The sequence below is a fragment of the Oryctolagus cuniculus genome, chromosome 14 (genome assembly GCF_964237555.1).
Source record: "Oryctolagus cuniculus chromosome 14, mOryCun1.1, whole genome shotgun sequence".
In the NCBI taxonomy this organism is placed as follows: Eukaryota; Metazoa; Chordata; class Mammalia; order Lagomorpha; family Leporidae; genus Oryctolagus; species Oryctolagus cuniculus.
This window is the reverse complement of record NC_091445.1, coordinates 67,869,885-67,887,402: the sequence shown is the minus strand read 5'-3', so window position 1 is coordinate 67,887,402 and position 17,518 is coordinate 67,869,885. Positions and strand designations below refer to the sequence as shown.

At 38.8% G+C, this 17,518-nt stretch overlaps 1 protein-coding gene across 12 annotated transcripts in view; it reads right to left on the bottom strand.

The window, feature by feature from the left end:
- The window catches only part of GHR (growth hormone receptor), a 311,129-nt gene that overhangs the window by 24,498 nt on the left and 269,113 nt on the right, over positions 1–17,518 (bottom strand). For all 12 annotated transcript variants that reach the window (XM_008262050.4, XM_070056271.1, XM_070056268.1 and 9 more), the window contains 2 exon segments: positions 7,866–7,995; positions 1,343–1,515 (listed from right to left, as the gene is read on the bottom strand). In XM_008262050.4, the coding sequence (XP_008260272.1) occupies positions 1,343–1,515; positions 7,866–7,995 (303 nt within the window).

Genomic DNA, 17,518 nt, shown 5'->3' with positions numbered 1-17,518 from the left:
ACACCATTCTGTGCTGTTTGTTAGTTTTGAACTTAATAGTTGCTGGAAGGCTTAGTCTACCATTATACCTAGCATCACTCACTGATGCTTCAAGAGGTAACTGAACTGCCATCATCCCTGTGCAATTTTTCTGGTCTGGTCAATAATCCATGTTTAGGGTCACTACCTCAGTAACTATGCATTCCCATACCTCAAGTGGAGAGCTCACCATGTTAAACTGCATTTACTCATGAACATTCCTCTTTCCCTTACTTTGACCATATCTGTAACCACAATATTTAATGAGTATCTGACAGATGGCAAATGCTCAAAGTCAGTGGTTAATTGGTGGGGATAGCTATTGGCAAGGGTAGGGTTAGAACACAAGTTTTATTTAACATAATATTGTCTCATTTAGCTTCAACTTAACAGCTACACTCACTGATGTCAGGACATAATATTAGTCTCTCCAAACTAGGCTACTGGGTTGTCATTTCTGCTTAGTAGAATTTTCTCAATCTTTCCCCTCAAAATCAGGCTATCAGATTTGACTTGATCCTTCTTGCAGTTTTAGCTACCTTCTTCCACTCCTTTTCAGATTGATGATGCCTAGGAAACCACAAATAATCAGGGAGAAGTGACAAGGAATCACTACAAGCAATAAATGAGATTTTCTGGATGGATTTTGAGGCATCAAGGCCAGTTACTTAAAATGTTTCTTTGATTCTTTCTGTTTTGCTGTTTATACTATAATAGCATAAACAGAAATATTGCAGTATTTGTTTGGTTTCATTTTGTTTCCTCATTATGTATACATGATGGAAAAGGGAACACTTGTTTGGATATTTCACTTAGTTCATTGAGCTGATTATCTCCAATGTTTGTTTTGAGATCTTATAAACATGTCTTTAAACTGATTGTGGATGTTGTGTGATTGTAAAGTCCCAGAATTATGAGGCATTGAGATAAAAAAAATCTAGGCTCTGATTATAGCAATGACATCAGTTAAAAGCCCATATACTTAAGTAGATTTGTATATAGCAATCATATCTAATGATTAGGTAAGAAGGAATCTTGAGAATACAGTGAGTTTTCACCTTGCCGTGACACAAAAAGGCAATCCAGCTTTAACAAGACTCCCATTCTTTTCTTCACAACATTTACTTCCATGCTGTTTTATTTCAGAGCCAACTTAAGTTCCCCCTACCCTTTGCTTTTTGGTCACCAGCTGATGCCATCTCATGTGAAAGAATCTCCATGTGCCCATAGAGCCTGATTACAGTCTTCCTACTTTGCAAGTTGTAACCTTCCCCACTTATTCAGTCTAAAGCTTTGCCAAATGTAACACAAACCTGTGATTTACCTATTTCCTCAACAGAGAAACACTTTTGATCCACCATACCACCATTGTTAGTTAGCTTGATACAGTAGGGGATCCAAATGGAGGTATAGGATGAATTAAAGTAACAGCTGTTCTCCCCAGCAGAAACATAGTCAGGGCATTCTTTCCATTCTTGAGTCCATTCTTGAGTGTTCCTGGAATGGAGGGTAAAAATTATGGCCCAGGTTAAGTCCAGGTGAGGTGCTTGTCAGTCAGATTCCATAAATTGGAACATAAATACTTTGTGAGGAAGTATTTCAGCAACCATCCCCAAAAGCTGTCACATCTGTAATAATACCATCAGTGTCTGAAGGCTGTTGGGAGGTCATTTGGCATTTCTGCCCAGAGTAAAGGCATTTCTTTATTGAGTGCATGTGTTCTGCCAGATCCTACATCAAGTGATTTCTATGGTAGGTATTCTATTATTTATATTCTATGGATAAAGAAAGCTCAAGGAGATTTCAAAAATGTTCATTATTAAAATAGTAGAGGTAGTCTACCCTCTACCAATGTAGATTCCCAGAGAGCAAAGAACCTTTGGACCTGAGTATTTCTTCAACTCCTGGCAGATAAATAAGATTTGGTCACTAACTTCAGGATAGAAAATGATTCAGAAATTATGAACTGAGTACTTCTTTGGTCTTTTGCATTCATTCCATTGATATTCAATTAGAAATAATGATGTATGAAATACTTTGCTGGATGCTACTGGAAATTCATAGGTTTCTAAGAAATTATTCCAGCTGCAGGAGGAAAGACTAAAACACTGTATTCCGTAGCAGTGTAAGTGCTCACAGCAGTGTACATTAGAGTCCCTGTGAGTTCAGAAACAGGAATAACTACTTTGACTGTTCATGGAAGGCTTCAAGGTTGAAGTGGTATTTTCAGCGATGTTGAAGGATGAGCAAAAGTCTAATAGATGCCAATAGGGAAGGCAAATGAGGGAACAGAGTGGCCAAAGGCACTGAGGTAAGAAAATACTGGCATGAGTGTGCTGAAGAGAGTGAGATACAACACAATGTTAGGAATGAATTTTCTTTTTTAAAATGTTGATTTTTATATGAAAGGCAGAGTGATCTACATGGACACACACACACACACACAGGTGTCATCTTTTATTTCACCCTATTTTTTTTTCTTTATAAAATTTATTTACTTATTTGGAAGTCTAGTTACAGCGAGAGAAAAAGAGACAGAGAGGAAAGAGATCTTCCATCTGCTGGTTCACTCCTCAAGCAACCGTAAAGACAGAGCTGGGGCAGGCAAAACCTAGGAGCCAGGATCTTCAGCCGGGTCTCCCACATGGATACAGGGGCCCAAGCACTGGGACTAGCTGGCCAGACTGTGGAGATCGGGGACCATCACTCTCTGGAAGAGGGTTGGGCAGCAGTGGGCAATAAGAGCCCTGTGAGGAAGGCAGGGCCTGGAAGGAAAGGATGAGAAACTGGGAAGACACATGTGTTTCCTCCCTTACAGCTGTTTCTCAGGCTGATCTGTTTGGCATAAGGAAGAAACTTGTGTAGTATCAGAGGTTCCTTGAGACAGCTGCTCATCAGCTGTTGAAATGAACTTGGCATTAAAATGGCAGAAACTCCAAGGTCTAAGAAAATGAAATGTTGCTTAAATTCTGGTTAACATAATAAAAATTTCATACCCTTGGATGAGAGGGAATTCATCCCTCATGGGAAAAGCAAGTGGGGAAAAAGCAGAAGAAAGGAAAAAGTGTGTTTGTCTATTTAGAGTAGTAGGAAATATATATATATATATTTATCTATAAAGATTTTATTGACAGTCTTAGTGATTTAGTTACTAGATGTGAGTAGTTTTAGAAGCCTTTAATATTTTTTAAAAATTATTTTATTTTGTTTAAAGAATACAACTTCATGCATTTGATATATACAGATTTGGGAACATAATGCTTCTTCCTCCTCTACCTCTTCCCAACCATGCTGCTGACTTTCTTCCTCCTCCCTATTCCTTACCCCTTCTAATTTTTTACAGAAATTATTTTTTTGTTAATTTTAATACTTATAAAATTAACCCTACATTAAGTAGAGAGTTCACTGATCATTTCATAATTAGGGATAAGTGGGTCAATGAATTGTATGGTTTGTTTGATCTTGACATTCAAACAAGAGTACCTTAAAGAAAAGGTTTAACAAGATTGCTCAAGTAATGATGCTTTCTTATAAGCTTAGAAGGGATATCAAAAGTGTTTAATGTAGTTTAAAGTATAAAAGTTAGAAAAATCAAAGCTTTAAGATGTTCTAAAGATGTAGGATTGTGCTTGGCAGGTCGGGATTTATAATAAGGAGAATAGCTCTGCTGTGTTCACATAATTTTAAAACTTTGGCAACGTCAGCACTCTGGTCCCCATGAGGACTGTGCAAAAGAACCTGTTTAGATTATCCCAAATCCATCAGCTCCACAAGAGAAACAACTTAAAGCACTTATCTTAAGTATGATGGATCAAGAATAGCTAGTTCAAAACACAAACTATTTTTAAACTCTATGTTCATTAACTAAAGTTGAGTTTAATTTTAAATAAATATTTATAACATACTCAAACTATTAAACCTATACAAAAACTAAATGGACTCATAAAACATTTATGTTGTCACCTGCGTGGAATTTCTACACAATTTCTGGGAGCTCATCTCTCCTTCTCTCACTCTCAATAGTTAAGTGCTTTAGGTTTGTTCCCAATTTTGTGAAATAGAGTGAGAACCATTGAAACACTATAATTATAAATCAGAATAAAGAGAAGAAACATTTTTTCATCTAAAGGTAACCAATTGGAAAAGAAATAAAAATAACATATCACTCATGTCTTAAGGGTAACTAGTTTCATTACATACAGCTCATGCATGTTCAGCTTAAAATTTAACCCTTTTCTTAAGAAAACAATGACAATGTCCTTTCTTTCATCCAATATTTCCCTCAATCTTGCATGAAAACAAAATTTCTTTGAAAAGGCTGGGGGAATTTTCTGAGAGGTCTAATATAGAGGCTGGGAGAGGTAGGGGTCCTTATATTCCCTTAAGGTCCAAGTGTTCACCTGTGCACTTTCTTCTAAGATAAGGCATTTATATATGAGCAGCTGTGAGCATAGCAGCTCCGCCCTGACTTCCACATTGGCTATGCCTGCAATCTACAATCATGCTGAGCCCTCCAAGCTCAGAGGCCGATTTGGTACCATCTCAACCCAGAGACCTTTCTGAATCAGCTGCTTTAACATGCTGAGGTTGCCACTTTTGCCAGTTTACCTGGCAAGGAACAGAGCAAGCTAAATGCGAGTTTGCCTGTGGGCCTGCACTTTCACTGGCCTTCTGACAATCTGATGTGCTTAGATTCCATTATGCTTTAGGGATCAAGGCCAGGCTTGTGAACTGAAAGCCCCTTCTTTGCTCCCTCTGCCTTCACTGACTCTGGTAAGGATTACATCATGTCACAGATTTGTTACAGTATCAGATACGGGAAGCATGATTCTATAGTTTCAGGAGTTGCTTGGGAACTGTATTCTAAGAAACAATGACAAGAATGTAAAGTGCATTTTATCGTGCTTTGTGTAGATGAGTAATGAGGAGTCTCCTAAATCTGTAAACCATCAGTGTAGTCTGGCCCTGATACTCTAATCCCTCAATCTGGCCCTTCCTAGATAATCTGGGCCAACTAGCTTATGCTAGTTTGGCTAAAGGATTCAAAATCATTATATTTTTTATATAGAAAACCCAAAATATTGATGTTGCAAGTTTGAGTTTGTGCTTATTTAGCTTGTATTTGAGGTGTTTAAGGATGTGATATTTCACCCCTGGGATTTCAAACTCCTTTCAGTAAAAACCAAGAGAACCTTCTGAAAATTTCTGAGATTTTCCCCGCCTCTGGGTCACACTTTCAGCAGTAGCCTTGGTTGTGCAGAATTTGGGTTTAGGCTTGGGTGTGTGGAAGAGGCCGTTAGACAGAACTGTGTGGCCCTGGTACATGAAGGTAAGGGACAAACAGAGTGGTAAACACTCCACATTTTTGGATTTATCTCTTTGCTCACACTCAAATATGGTAAGTATTACAGTAGTCAAAAACTATTTTCATCAAGTGAGTCCATTTCAAGAGGTTATTCTATTTCTCGAATCAGTTTGCTTAACTTTGCCTGAACAAATAACTTATTTGATTGAACTAGTTCTTTGAGTTGCTGAAGTAAAGCATGAAAATTATACTTACTAAATCTCTCTGTCTTTATTTATTAATAATAAGATCAACTCCATATATATTCAAAAGTGTCACCAAACATATTAGCTTCCTGTATGAATGTATTTATGTCAGATTTGTTTATGGACACCTAGCTCACTGTGGTGTTAGTCTCCAGGAAAAAAATGGTGTATTTGATATCTAATCACCTAACTTTTGTGTGCTCTTTGATGTACATCCAAGAGGGTCTCTCACATAGAAGTTTGTTATCTGCAAATTAAGTACCCAGCTCTACATCAAAAATGGTCTTCTATCATTTACAATATTCACAAAGAATCCAAAAATCTTTTTTCTAACTCAGGAAGGAATTAGAATCCTACATCATTATTGTTTAAAATGATTATATTACCAGTATTGAGAGAAATAGCTACCTTTTAGTGAATACTTGATACGGGTGAAGCTCTGTGCCAGGTGTTTTTCATGTATTCGAAATGAAATAGCTCCAAGAAGCTATGAGGCAAGCCTATTGAGGAGGAGGTTGATTTGGGCACAGTCTGATCATTTGCAGAGTGTGACTTGGTGAAAAAGTGAGGGAGCCAGGCTGAAATGCAGGATTGTTGTCCCTGAACACATGTCCTTAAGTATTTGCAGCATGATCCTTCCCGTTCCCAGCTCCTCTGTGGGGCAGACAACATTACCCTTGAGGTGATAACCAAGAGGCTGGGAAAAAGGGTCATCACTAATCCTGCTGCTTGGCTTGGGTCTTCTCTGGGAATTGGGTGTAAGAGATAATGAAGTGTTTCAGATGAAAGTTTAAAAAGGTCCCATGTAAGAGAAAACAGAAAGGGAAATAATGCCAGCGAAGGTTAGAAAGAAACTTTTTTTAATAATTTTTTTTTAATTTGACAGATGAGTTATAGACAGAGAGAGAGAGAGACAGAGAGAAAGGTTTTCCTTCTGTTGGTTCACTCCCCAAATGACCACTATGGCCGGTGCTGCGCTGCACTGATCCGAAGCTAGGAGCCAGGTGCTTCCCCTCACCCCAGCCTCCCATGTGGGTGCAGGGCCCAAGCACTTGGGCCATCCTCCACTGCCTTCCTGGGCCACAGTAGAGAGCTGGACTGGAAGAGGAGCAGCCGGGACTAGAACTTGGTGCCCATATAGGATGCCGGCACCACAGGCGGAGGATTAACAAAGTGAGCCATGGTGCCGTGACTATATCAAGAGAACTTTGTTTCACTCTTCACATTATTTTATAGGACTATTGGTAAAAATGGAGGAGAAAAGTATTAGAACCACTTATTGAGGATAACTAATTTAAAAGGAACATAATCTATTCTCCACATAGATACCAAGCTGAGTCTTCTAAAAGGTGCATTGCCTCAAAAAAACACCTATGGCTTTTTAAACACAAATAAAGTATAATTCAAAGCCGTCCCTTGGCAAGTCTGTTCCTAAGCAACTCTCTGATCTCTTTCCCTACTTCTCTTTCCATGTTCAATCCTGTGTCATCTGTGCTGGCCTTCTGCCTTCCTCAAACAAGCCAAGACTGCTTCAGGGCCTTTGCACTTGCAGTTCTTCTGCCTGGACAGCCTTTTCCCTAAGTATTCAGGCGGCCTCTCTCACTTCATTCATGTCTCTGCTCTAATCAACCGCTTCTGACAGGTCTCCTATGACCTTCCCATTTTAAATATCACTCAGCGCCTCTACACACACATTCCTACATTCACATATGCACACATTCATGCACATCCACAAATACTCTCACGTGCATCCAAACATGCTCTCACCTTCACACATGCACATACTCATGTACAGCCACGTGCATTCCACACACATCACACATGTGCACACTCACACTCATCCATACATGCTCTCACCCACATTCACACATGCTGTTATCCACACTCACACATGAACTCACTCTTGCCCATCCACACTCTCACCCACATTCATACATGCAAATCCATAACACTCCCATTGTGCGGGCACTCTTTATGCTCTTTCTGGCTTTATTTTTCTTAATAACCAATATTAACAGCTGATATATTGTCAGTCTCCCCGCACTGGAAAGGAATCTCTATGAGACCAGGGATTTTGTCTTTTGTGTAATGACTGCTGTATCTCTAGTGTTTAAAGCAATACATAGCACTCAATTAACAGCTTAATTAAAATTTTTAAAATAAGTGAATGAATGAATAAACTTAAGTCATTAAAATAAATCACTTCCATTCCTAAACTGCATGCGACTCAGTATACTTCAATCTCACATACTGACAAATCTGTGGAGAGAAAAATCAGAGAGGCATAAAGGCTGTACCTCCTAATATAGAACAGCTGCACAGATCCTGGGCTCTTTAAACCATGATGAACCCCATCTGTCCAGTGGCATGAAAAAGTCTCTAGTTCAGGTGAACGGCACTTGGTGAATTTGGGCTTCCCAGAAGAATCTGTAGAATAAAAAGAAAAGGCAAAGATGGAATTAGGAGGGTCCTAGTGAAACAGGTATCTACACTGTGCATGGAACACCATGACGTCTGTATCTAGGAGGTGACACCGATGTTTTCCAGAAAAGCTGTTTTCCTGCATCACAGTTGCAGAGCTTACTGCTTGCTGATGTCAGCTGTTGATTCTAAAGACAGCATTTTGCCTTTATTTCAAGCATTATTCTTTAGGGCCTGTTTAAGAAACCAGAGATAGAGATAAGGACTTGGATTCAGGTAGTTCATTTGGAAGGTGGCCCCAGGAGCAGATACGAGGGGTTGGGGGTAGTGGAAGGGAAGGGAAAACTGCTAATAATTTGTGTGATTGAACTGGTTCCTGCTCTGGCCAGTTACAGACCAACTTCACTGAGGCCTCTCTGAAACACTGTAAAATATGCCTCACCATTGTTCTAAAGAAGGTTGAGAATTTGTGACATTTATCTACCAGCTCACCAGAACTCACTGGTTGAGGGTTGCCTTGGAGACATTGACCCCCATGAACTTCTTGTACATGCACTCTGGCTGAGGGAGGGTCTTTGCCTAGGCAGGCACCTAAGTATGCAGCAATGTTCATGGTGACAACTGTCCATTGCAAAGGGCTGAGCTGACATCAAGTGGAGCCAGGAGATGCGGCACAGAGTCCACAACATCCGCCACAGAGCCATTTTCTCAGAGATTAAAAATATTTATTTATATATTCAATAGGCAGAGTAACAGAGGGAAGGGGGGATATATATGTATGTATATATATATACATATATATATATATATATAGAGAGAGAGAGAGAGAGAGAGAATGAATCTTCCATCGGGCAGTTCAGTCTCCAAATACCTTCAACAGTTGGGGATGGGCCAGGTTGAAGACAGGAACCAAGAACTACACCTGAGTTTCCCCACGGGGTGTGGGGTGGCAGGAACCCAAAACCCTGGGCAATCAACCTGTGCTTCCCAGGAGCATTAGCAGGAAGCTCTATTTGAAGTGTGGAAGATCTGGGATTTAAACTATGTACTCTGTTATGGGATGTGGGTGTCCCAAGTGGCAGCTTAACCCATTGTGTCAGAACATCTGCCCCTTTTTGATAAAGAGTCACTTACATTTGTATTCTTGTGAGATTCAACTAGTAAATTCAGAAATGCAACTCCAACCAACCCAAGGATACATGTGTATCAATTCTAATTTGGGAGGTCGAGAATGCTAACTATATTTTAGGATACACTCTTCCAAAATTCCTCTGTACTTATGAAATCTGCAGTTACAGATGTGTAACAGGCAAGTTTGAAGAAAAACTAATTTTTGTATAACAATTCTCCATGTTCTGACAATCATGGCCATTTTGGTGGTGGTCAAGTTTATTTTTCTAATTTTTTTTTGGCTGCTTAAAACAATGATTAGTTTTCAATCTGATTCTAAATTTAATATAAAATGATCATTCTTGGGCATTAGAGTGCTCTCAATCTTAAAGTGCCTATATGAATACTGTTAAAACATGTTTTAAAAATAAATAATATGTAATATATAAAAATTCCCAATTCCAAATAACAGAAATATATCTGAATCAAATCATGCCTCTTTTTTCCTCTGGCAACAAAATCATGAGGGATGGCAAATTATCAGTCTTTTAAAGAAATCCAGCAGTCACCTATTCATTCAGTTATTGAACATCAGTTATGTTCCAGGTCATTTTCTAGGGATAGTACAATGAGCAAAACTGTTAAAGTTCTGGTCTTGTACAGTTTCCATTCTAATGGGGGCTGGTGGATATAAGGAAAAACAAGAAAAATAAGCAGGGAAGAAGAGATGATAAGGTTGGGAAATAGAGGCTTCTCCCTCTTAAACTAATATTCTTGTGAGTGTAGTGCAGAAGCTCACCCCTGGGTAAAATGTCCTTGATTATACCTGTGCCCCTGGATGGTCAGGCCACAAGCAAGCAACTCTTCAGGAAATCCTGAGTTGCAGATTTGTCTTTAGCCCTGGATCACGTGATGATGTCAGTATGAATATTTTCATAATAAAATTCCATGGTTATACTGTTGTAAAATATACTCATTCTCCTGCAAGAACTGGCAAACAAAGGTTTTGGGGCATGAATAGCATCTGCGTGGCACCAAGGACAGAGGGTCAGCCCTCTCTGCAATTAGTGTATACTAACTCCTTGAGTGTGCTGAAATACAGGAGCTTGAGTAATCTTGTACACATGGATATTATGAGATCCATGTGTGTTTTGTTAGTCAATCACTTATTATACTGTAAAGAAGAGCTCCTGTTTCCTATTACCTGAAGTATGAAAAACAGTATTTTAGGTCCTTCTAGGAAATTAGCAATGATTAAAACATATTTGAACAATAACTATTTAAATGCTTGCACACTTGAAAAGAACATTTCACATTCTAACTGTTCATTTGCACAGTAGATAAGAAAATATACTAGATTAGAAATGAGAGATGTGCATTCTAACCCTAGCTGAGACACTATTTACCTTTGATCTTCCCAAGCCATTTTGGACTAAATTTCCTAAATGGACTGAAGTAGATGAGTTACAACATACTTTACAAATTCACTGGCACATATTCAACCATTAATAATATACAATATACTAAATCAGAACATAATTTTGGCATTTGATCTGAAACAATCAGAGAACACCAAATGCAAATGTTATTCACGTTCCTATACTCCCTGTGCAATAGGCTTGCCATACAATGGCAAGAATAATAAACTCAACCCCCTAAACTTGGAACAAAAAGAAAACAAAAACTTTGGTAACTGAAGAAAAAAAACTTCAAAAGAGAACTAATGGGAAACATATTTTACTTGCTTAAACTTAGTACTCTTATGCCTATTCTGTTTCCTGTTAATTCCAGATGTATAGAAAGTCCATATTATATCTTCATTTGAAATAAGAAACAGGAAATTCATGGTTGTGTGCTAATGCGATGATGTGTGTGTGTGCCTACACAAGGAATCCTGACATAGACGAAGGGCAGCAAAGCTAACTTTTTCCCTCTTTGTTTTAATGTCTATTTCCCCCTCCCTTCCCCATAACGCCCCTGAGTACCCCACATTCCAAAGTACCCTGAAATCTTGACAGTAGACTCAGAATTCATTTTCATTTCCTTTTTGGAGCTTTCATTTTGAAAATCAGAATTTCAACTTGTTGCATCTTTATTTTAGTTCTATCAGTATGCTACATCATATTACATATTATATCATATTGATTATTTTACAGATATTATCTCATTTAATACTGACAATGACTCTAGGAGGTGAGTGTTATTTCAATCCAGAAATGGGTGAAGCTGGAATTTAGATAAGTGAATTTTCCAAATTTATTTTCCTGTAGGTAGCAGAGTCTTAGCACTGGAAAAAAAGTGTTTTCTTTTTTTGTTGTTGTTGTTAGAAAATCTCTCTTGTTTTCAAAAAAATTCCCAGGAGGGAAAAATGACAAGTTCAGATGTTCTCATAATGCAACTTTTGGAAATCAGTAACCTGGCAAGTCCTAGGAGCAGCAATTCCCAATCGTGACTGCACGTTGGAAACTAGGGAGCTTCAAAAATACTTACGCTTGGGCCTATTCTCAGAGAATACAATCAAATAGTCTGGGGGTGCAGCCAGCATACTGTGAGTCTTAAATGTTCCCCAGGTGCGTGGAATATGCAGAAAACCAGGATTGCAGAGAAAGAAAGTTATAAAAGTTGGCCTTCTACTTTGTTAAATTCTGCATTCAGTCCCAGCAGAGCTCTGGCTCAAGAGTGAACGTGTGGTGTCAAGTCCTGGGAGCCTTATTCAGGATGGTGTGGACAGGACACAGATGTCATTGCCTTGGAAGAGTACAATAATACTTCCTGGTAAACATTTGGAAAACTAAGAGATACTCGAGATGTATGAGCAAAATGGTGCAACTGAATGAAAATCCTGCCTAAACTTTGGATGGACTATAAATAGCAATAAAGATAATTAATAATTGAAATAGTATTCCTACTCAATTGTTGTTTGGAAAGTTTGGAGAGAGTTTTACTAAATTCAAATTTTTAAAAGTTGATCAAGTTTGATATCATGTCCATACTTTTGACAATGCAGAGACAGTTTAAGAGGGAGCTGGGGGGGTATTATTATTGTAACATCATCTTGATAGTTCTATGATTGATTTTTCATGTCAGGTTGTCTGGGAAGGTTGAAGTCAGCTTCCTTCCTTGCTAACCCAGTGGCTCTCCCCTTGGAGCAAGATGACCTTCTCAAACAGGGCTAGGACATCAAACAGCTGTTCGGTGTTAACTTGTGTTTTGACCCTCTGCTCTACGATAAGAGACACTTTTCTGTCCTCAACCCACAACAAACAGAAGGAAAACAGCAAACAAAACCACATACCAGTTCCCAAAGTCTGTATGGGGTATGGAGTTAGGGGAGATGGAAGAAAAAGAGCAGTTGAAGTGGGAAGAGAAGGTTAGGGGGAAATAAGTTTCTGGAGGAGAAAGGACAATGTCCTTTAGAGAGCTCCACATTGTGGAGTAGAAGGCACTCAGTGGCCATCTGTCAGTAAATATGATTATTCAGTGCACCTTGTCATGCAGACCATCAGCTGTCAACAACTCCAGACACTTGTGATGACCCCTGAACAAATGGTCAGGGACTTAGATATTTTTCAGGAGGCTTAAGGGGAAAACCCACCCTCTAACCAAAGTGTGATTAAATACAACCGGTTGACAACTTTCCATTGAGTTGGATGGCAGTAGATAAACAATACAAAAATGCAACAAAACATTCACCCTTAATATGATTAAGAAAACACACTGACTTAAATTTGTACAAAAACATACTAAACAAAATGATTTTATGGAGAACATAAATGTCTTCAAACATGATTTTAATTCTAAATAGCCAAAGCAAGTATAGGATCAAAGGAGAACATGTGGTTATATGTGCATGAAAAATGAGAAGGGACATACTATAAAAAAATAAAAGCATATGTGTCCAAATAACTTTTAGTCCAACATGATGGATTTAGGGTCTGATAAGAAATCTGCACTTGCAGTCAATCAAAGGTCAGTTTTCGAAGAGAACAGTCACAACATGTTCAGCCACTCTGATTTGGATAAAGAATGGTTACTGCTGAATGTAAGCCAAAGTGAGGAAACACTCATTGTCAAGTGGAATAACTTTCATATGTTCTGGGGATTGCATAAGCACACTGGTCCAGGCCAAGTGTGGTGAAACTGTTCCTTCCACAAATAACAAACAAGGGATGGTTATTCTAGCAGTTAGTCCACTGCCTAGACTTAGGGTAAAATGTTAAGGTGACTGATGAGCCTACATGTGATAGTGAGTTAAAAACATATTTGTAAAAGGCGAAAGATTTATACGATCTGAAGAGAAACCTGTTGGAGTGAGGTGGACACTATGGGAAACGGTGGCTTGATCAGCATAGCCATGACTGTTAATGAACAACTTAATACATTATCCCTCTTAGTAGTTTTTTTTATCTGTTCTACTTAATATGACTGGTTTAGTTCTGTAATTGATGCACAGTTATTCTTAAGTGTTGAAAATTAACTGAAATGTGATCCCTGTTGAACATGGGAGTGGGAATGGGAGAGGGAAGAGATGTATAATTTGGGACATGCTCAGGCTGACTTGCCCCAAGTGGTGGAGTTGGAAGCATACCAGGGGATTCCAATTCAATCCCATCGAGGTGGCTTGTACCAATGCCATCTCACTGTTCCAGGTGATCAATTTCAGTTCACAGTTGGTCATGGTGGAGGGACTGGGAGTCAAAGGGAGCACATAGACAAGTCTAGTACCTGCTAACGCTAACCGATGGAGTAAATAAAGGGGAGAGTGATCCAACACGGGAAGTGAGATACTCAGCAGACTCATAGAATGGCAGATGTCCTAAATAGCACTCTGGCCTCAGAATCAGCCCTAAAGGCATTCGGATCTGGCTGAAAAGCCCATGAGAGTATTTCAGGCATGGAAAGCCAAGACACTCTGGCAAAAGATCTCTGTGAGTGAGATCCCAGTGGAAAGAACAGGTCTTCAAAGAAGGAGGTACCTTTCTCTGAAGGGAGGAGAGAACCTCCACTTTGACTATGACCTTGTCTAAACAAGATAAGAGTCGGAGAACTCAGAGGGCTTCCATAGCCTTGGAAACTCATGACTGGAGCATAGGGAGATTACTGATGCCATAGACAGGAGTGTCAATTGGTAAAGTCAACAACAGGAGTCATTGTGCACTTACTCCTCATGTAGCATCTCTATCCTTAATGTGCTGTACATTGAGATTTAATGCTATAACGAGTACTCAAACAATATATTTCACTTTGTGTTTCTATGGGGTGCAAACTGTTGAAATCCTTACTTAATGCATACTAAACTGATCCTCTGTAAAAAAAAAAAAAAAAAAAAGAAATTATCAATTCCCAACTTGACTCTCACTGGGATTAAACATGACAATAGGTCTGCTCTGATTTCATCATCATTTAAAAAAAATCATCTATTATTTTTCACTTTATGTTTCTGTGTGGGAGCAAACTGTTGAAATCCATACTTAATGTATACTAAGCTGATCTTCTCTATATCAAGATAATCGAAAATGAATCTTGATGTGAATGGAAGGGGAGAGGGAGTGGGAAAGGGGAGGGTTGTGGGTGGGAGGGACGGTATGGGGGGGAAGCCATTGTAATCCATAAGTCATACTTTGGAAATTTATATTCATTAAATAAAAGTTAAAAAAAAATTAGGTTGAAATCTTCATACAAGCTTTTTATCGCATACATCTATTGTAAATAGTTTTTCCATCTTTCACTCTTAATGGTGCTTTTTGATTAAACTATTGGTTTTTTATACAAAAAAAACCATATTTGTATTTAGTTTTTTATTGGGGAAAGGCATATCATAGGATAGAACACGTATGATCTTCAAAGGTTTTGGAATGAAGACAGGAAGATCTAATTTTGTCATGATGGGAAGAAATTAGTATGTTCGATGTTATGGGTTTTTGAAGTCTCCTCAGGTAGGAACAGGATGAAGTGGGGAATGACAATATCATGGCACCTAAGACTTCTTAGGGGTCACCACTTGGCCTGTCACTGTTCTGCTTATTAAATAATTAACTTTTTAAAGTGTTCACAATCAGAGAATGAAGTAGGTACCATTGTTCTCAACATTGAAAGGTGTGGAAATTGAAGCACAGAGAAGTAAATAATTAGCCTAAGGGCGTTTGGCTACTAAGTGGCACAGTGTTGATTCTAACTGGGCAGTCACACTTCAGAGTTTGTATTCTTAATCACTACACTGTGGCTTTCAATGTTTTTGCAAATGATTGTCGGAAGAAATGTATTTTTTATCTCATGACCCAGAATGTATGCATATTGATTTACATGGTACACACACACACGTACACACACATAAAATGTCTCAAAAATACCCTTACTACCTACAATTAATTTGTTCTATTTTTTTTTTGACAGGCAGAGTGGACAGTGAGAGAGAGAGAGAGAGAGAGAGAAAGGTCTTCCTTTGCCGTTGGTTCACACTCCAATGGCCGCCGCGGCCGGCGCGCTGAGGCTAGCGCATTGCGCTGATCCGATGGCAGGAGCCAGGTGCTTATCCTGGTCTCCCATGGGGTGCAGGGCCCAAGCACTTGGGCCATCCTCCACTGCACTCCCTGGCCACAGCAGAGAGCTGGCCTGGAAGAGGGGCAACCGGGACAGAATCTGGCGCCCCGACCGGGACTAGAACCAGGTGTGCCAGCACTGCAAGGCGGGGGATTAGCCTAGTGAGCCGCAGCACCGGCCTCTATTTTATTTTATAAACAATGCTGCTTATGATTTCCTAATAGACCAACACTTACAGTTTGAGAAACATTGCACATGAAGCTAATTTTGCCTCTAGGAACACTGAAAATTATGAATGTTGGTCTGTAATTCCATCAAACCAAGGCAATATTATTAAATGAATAACAGAGTGGTATTTTATTGATAGTTAAAACTTCCTTCTGGAATTCTTTTTTTTTAATTTGGAGTTGTTTTTCTTAAAATATATTTTCAGATTTTCTAAATCATTAACAAAGTTCGTCAATATCATTTGACCATTTTTATGACTCTGCACAGGGTCAGGGATTATCATATTGATTTATGGTGTAACTCTGTAGGGCTGCTAGGGATACAAGCCTCTTGCTGCTACACGAAGTAGCCTCACCACTATCGTGGATGTATCCAAAAATCTCACTTCAGCTTTGAATAATTCACACAAAATCCTTCCCTGGAATGAAGTAATGTGTGGCACTTCTTTATCTAAGGATGCTATCAGGAAATAAGTTTTGATAATACTAGGTAGAGATTAACAGCAGAGATTTTGATGCCAGATCCTTGAGCTCTTCCATTACTTACAATCTGTGTAATTTTGGGCAAATTGCTTGACCTCTTTAGTTTCCTCTACTGCAAAATGAGTAACATACATAAACTCCTAGAACAGTGGCTGATACAGGGTAAGCACCCTACTTTCCAGTATCACAGTAAGTTATGATTTTTAAAAATGTATTTATTTGCAAAAGAGAGAGAGCAAGAGCCAGCTCTCATCTACTGGCTCACTCTTCCAATTCCTTATGGTTGGGGCACTGAAGTCAGGAGCAGGGAACTCAATTCAGGTCTCCTATGAGGGCAGCACAGATTCAACTACTTAAGCCATCACTGCTGCCTTCCAAGGACCACATTATTAAGAAGGTGGAGTCTCAGCCAGCACCTGGAATTGCTATAGTTTCACTGTTTTAAAAAGATACATTTTGAATATCATGGTTTTGAGACATCAAAAGATAATGACATTAAATAATTATACAAAAACAATTAGTGCTAAATTCAGTAGAATTTATCTTCCAGTTGGTTAGGGTAAGGCACATTCTAGGTAATACAAATAAATAATTAAACTATGCAGCGAGAGGATGTAGAGTAATTGGAACCCTCAAATACCTCTTCTAGAAATGTCATTGTGGAAAACAGTTTGGTAGTTTCTCAAAAAGTTGAACACAGATTTTACCATATGACCCAGCAATTTTGCTCCTAGTTATAAATCCAAAAGAAGTGAAACATTAGTTCACACAAAAATATGTATCAGATGGCACTGGTACATGCAACCTTGATGGTATTGTATTGGAATCCCCTGGCACGTTTCTAACTCCACCATTTGGGGCAAGTCCAATTGAGCATGTCTCAAATTGTACATCTCCTCCCTCTCTTATTCCCACTCTTATATTTAACAGGGATCACTTTTCAGTTAAATTTAAACACCTAAGAATAATTGTGTGTTAATTACAGAGTTCAACCAATAGTACTAGTACAAAAAAAAATCCCATCAAGGTTGCATGTACCAATGCCATCTCACTAGTCCAAGTGATCAATTTCAGTTCACAACTGATCACACTGATAGGTCTAAGAGTCAAAGGGATCACACCAACAAGACTAGTGTCTGCTAATACTAACTGACAGAATAAAAAAGGGA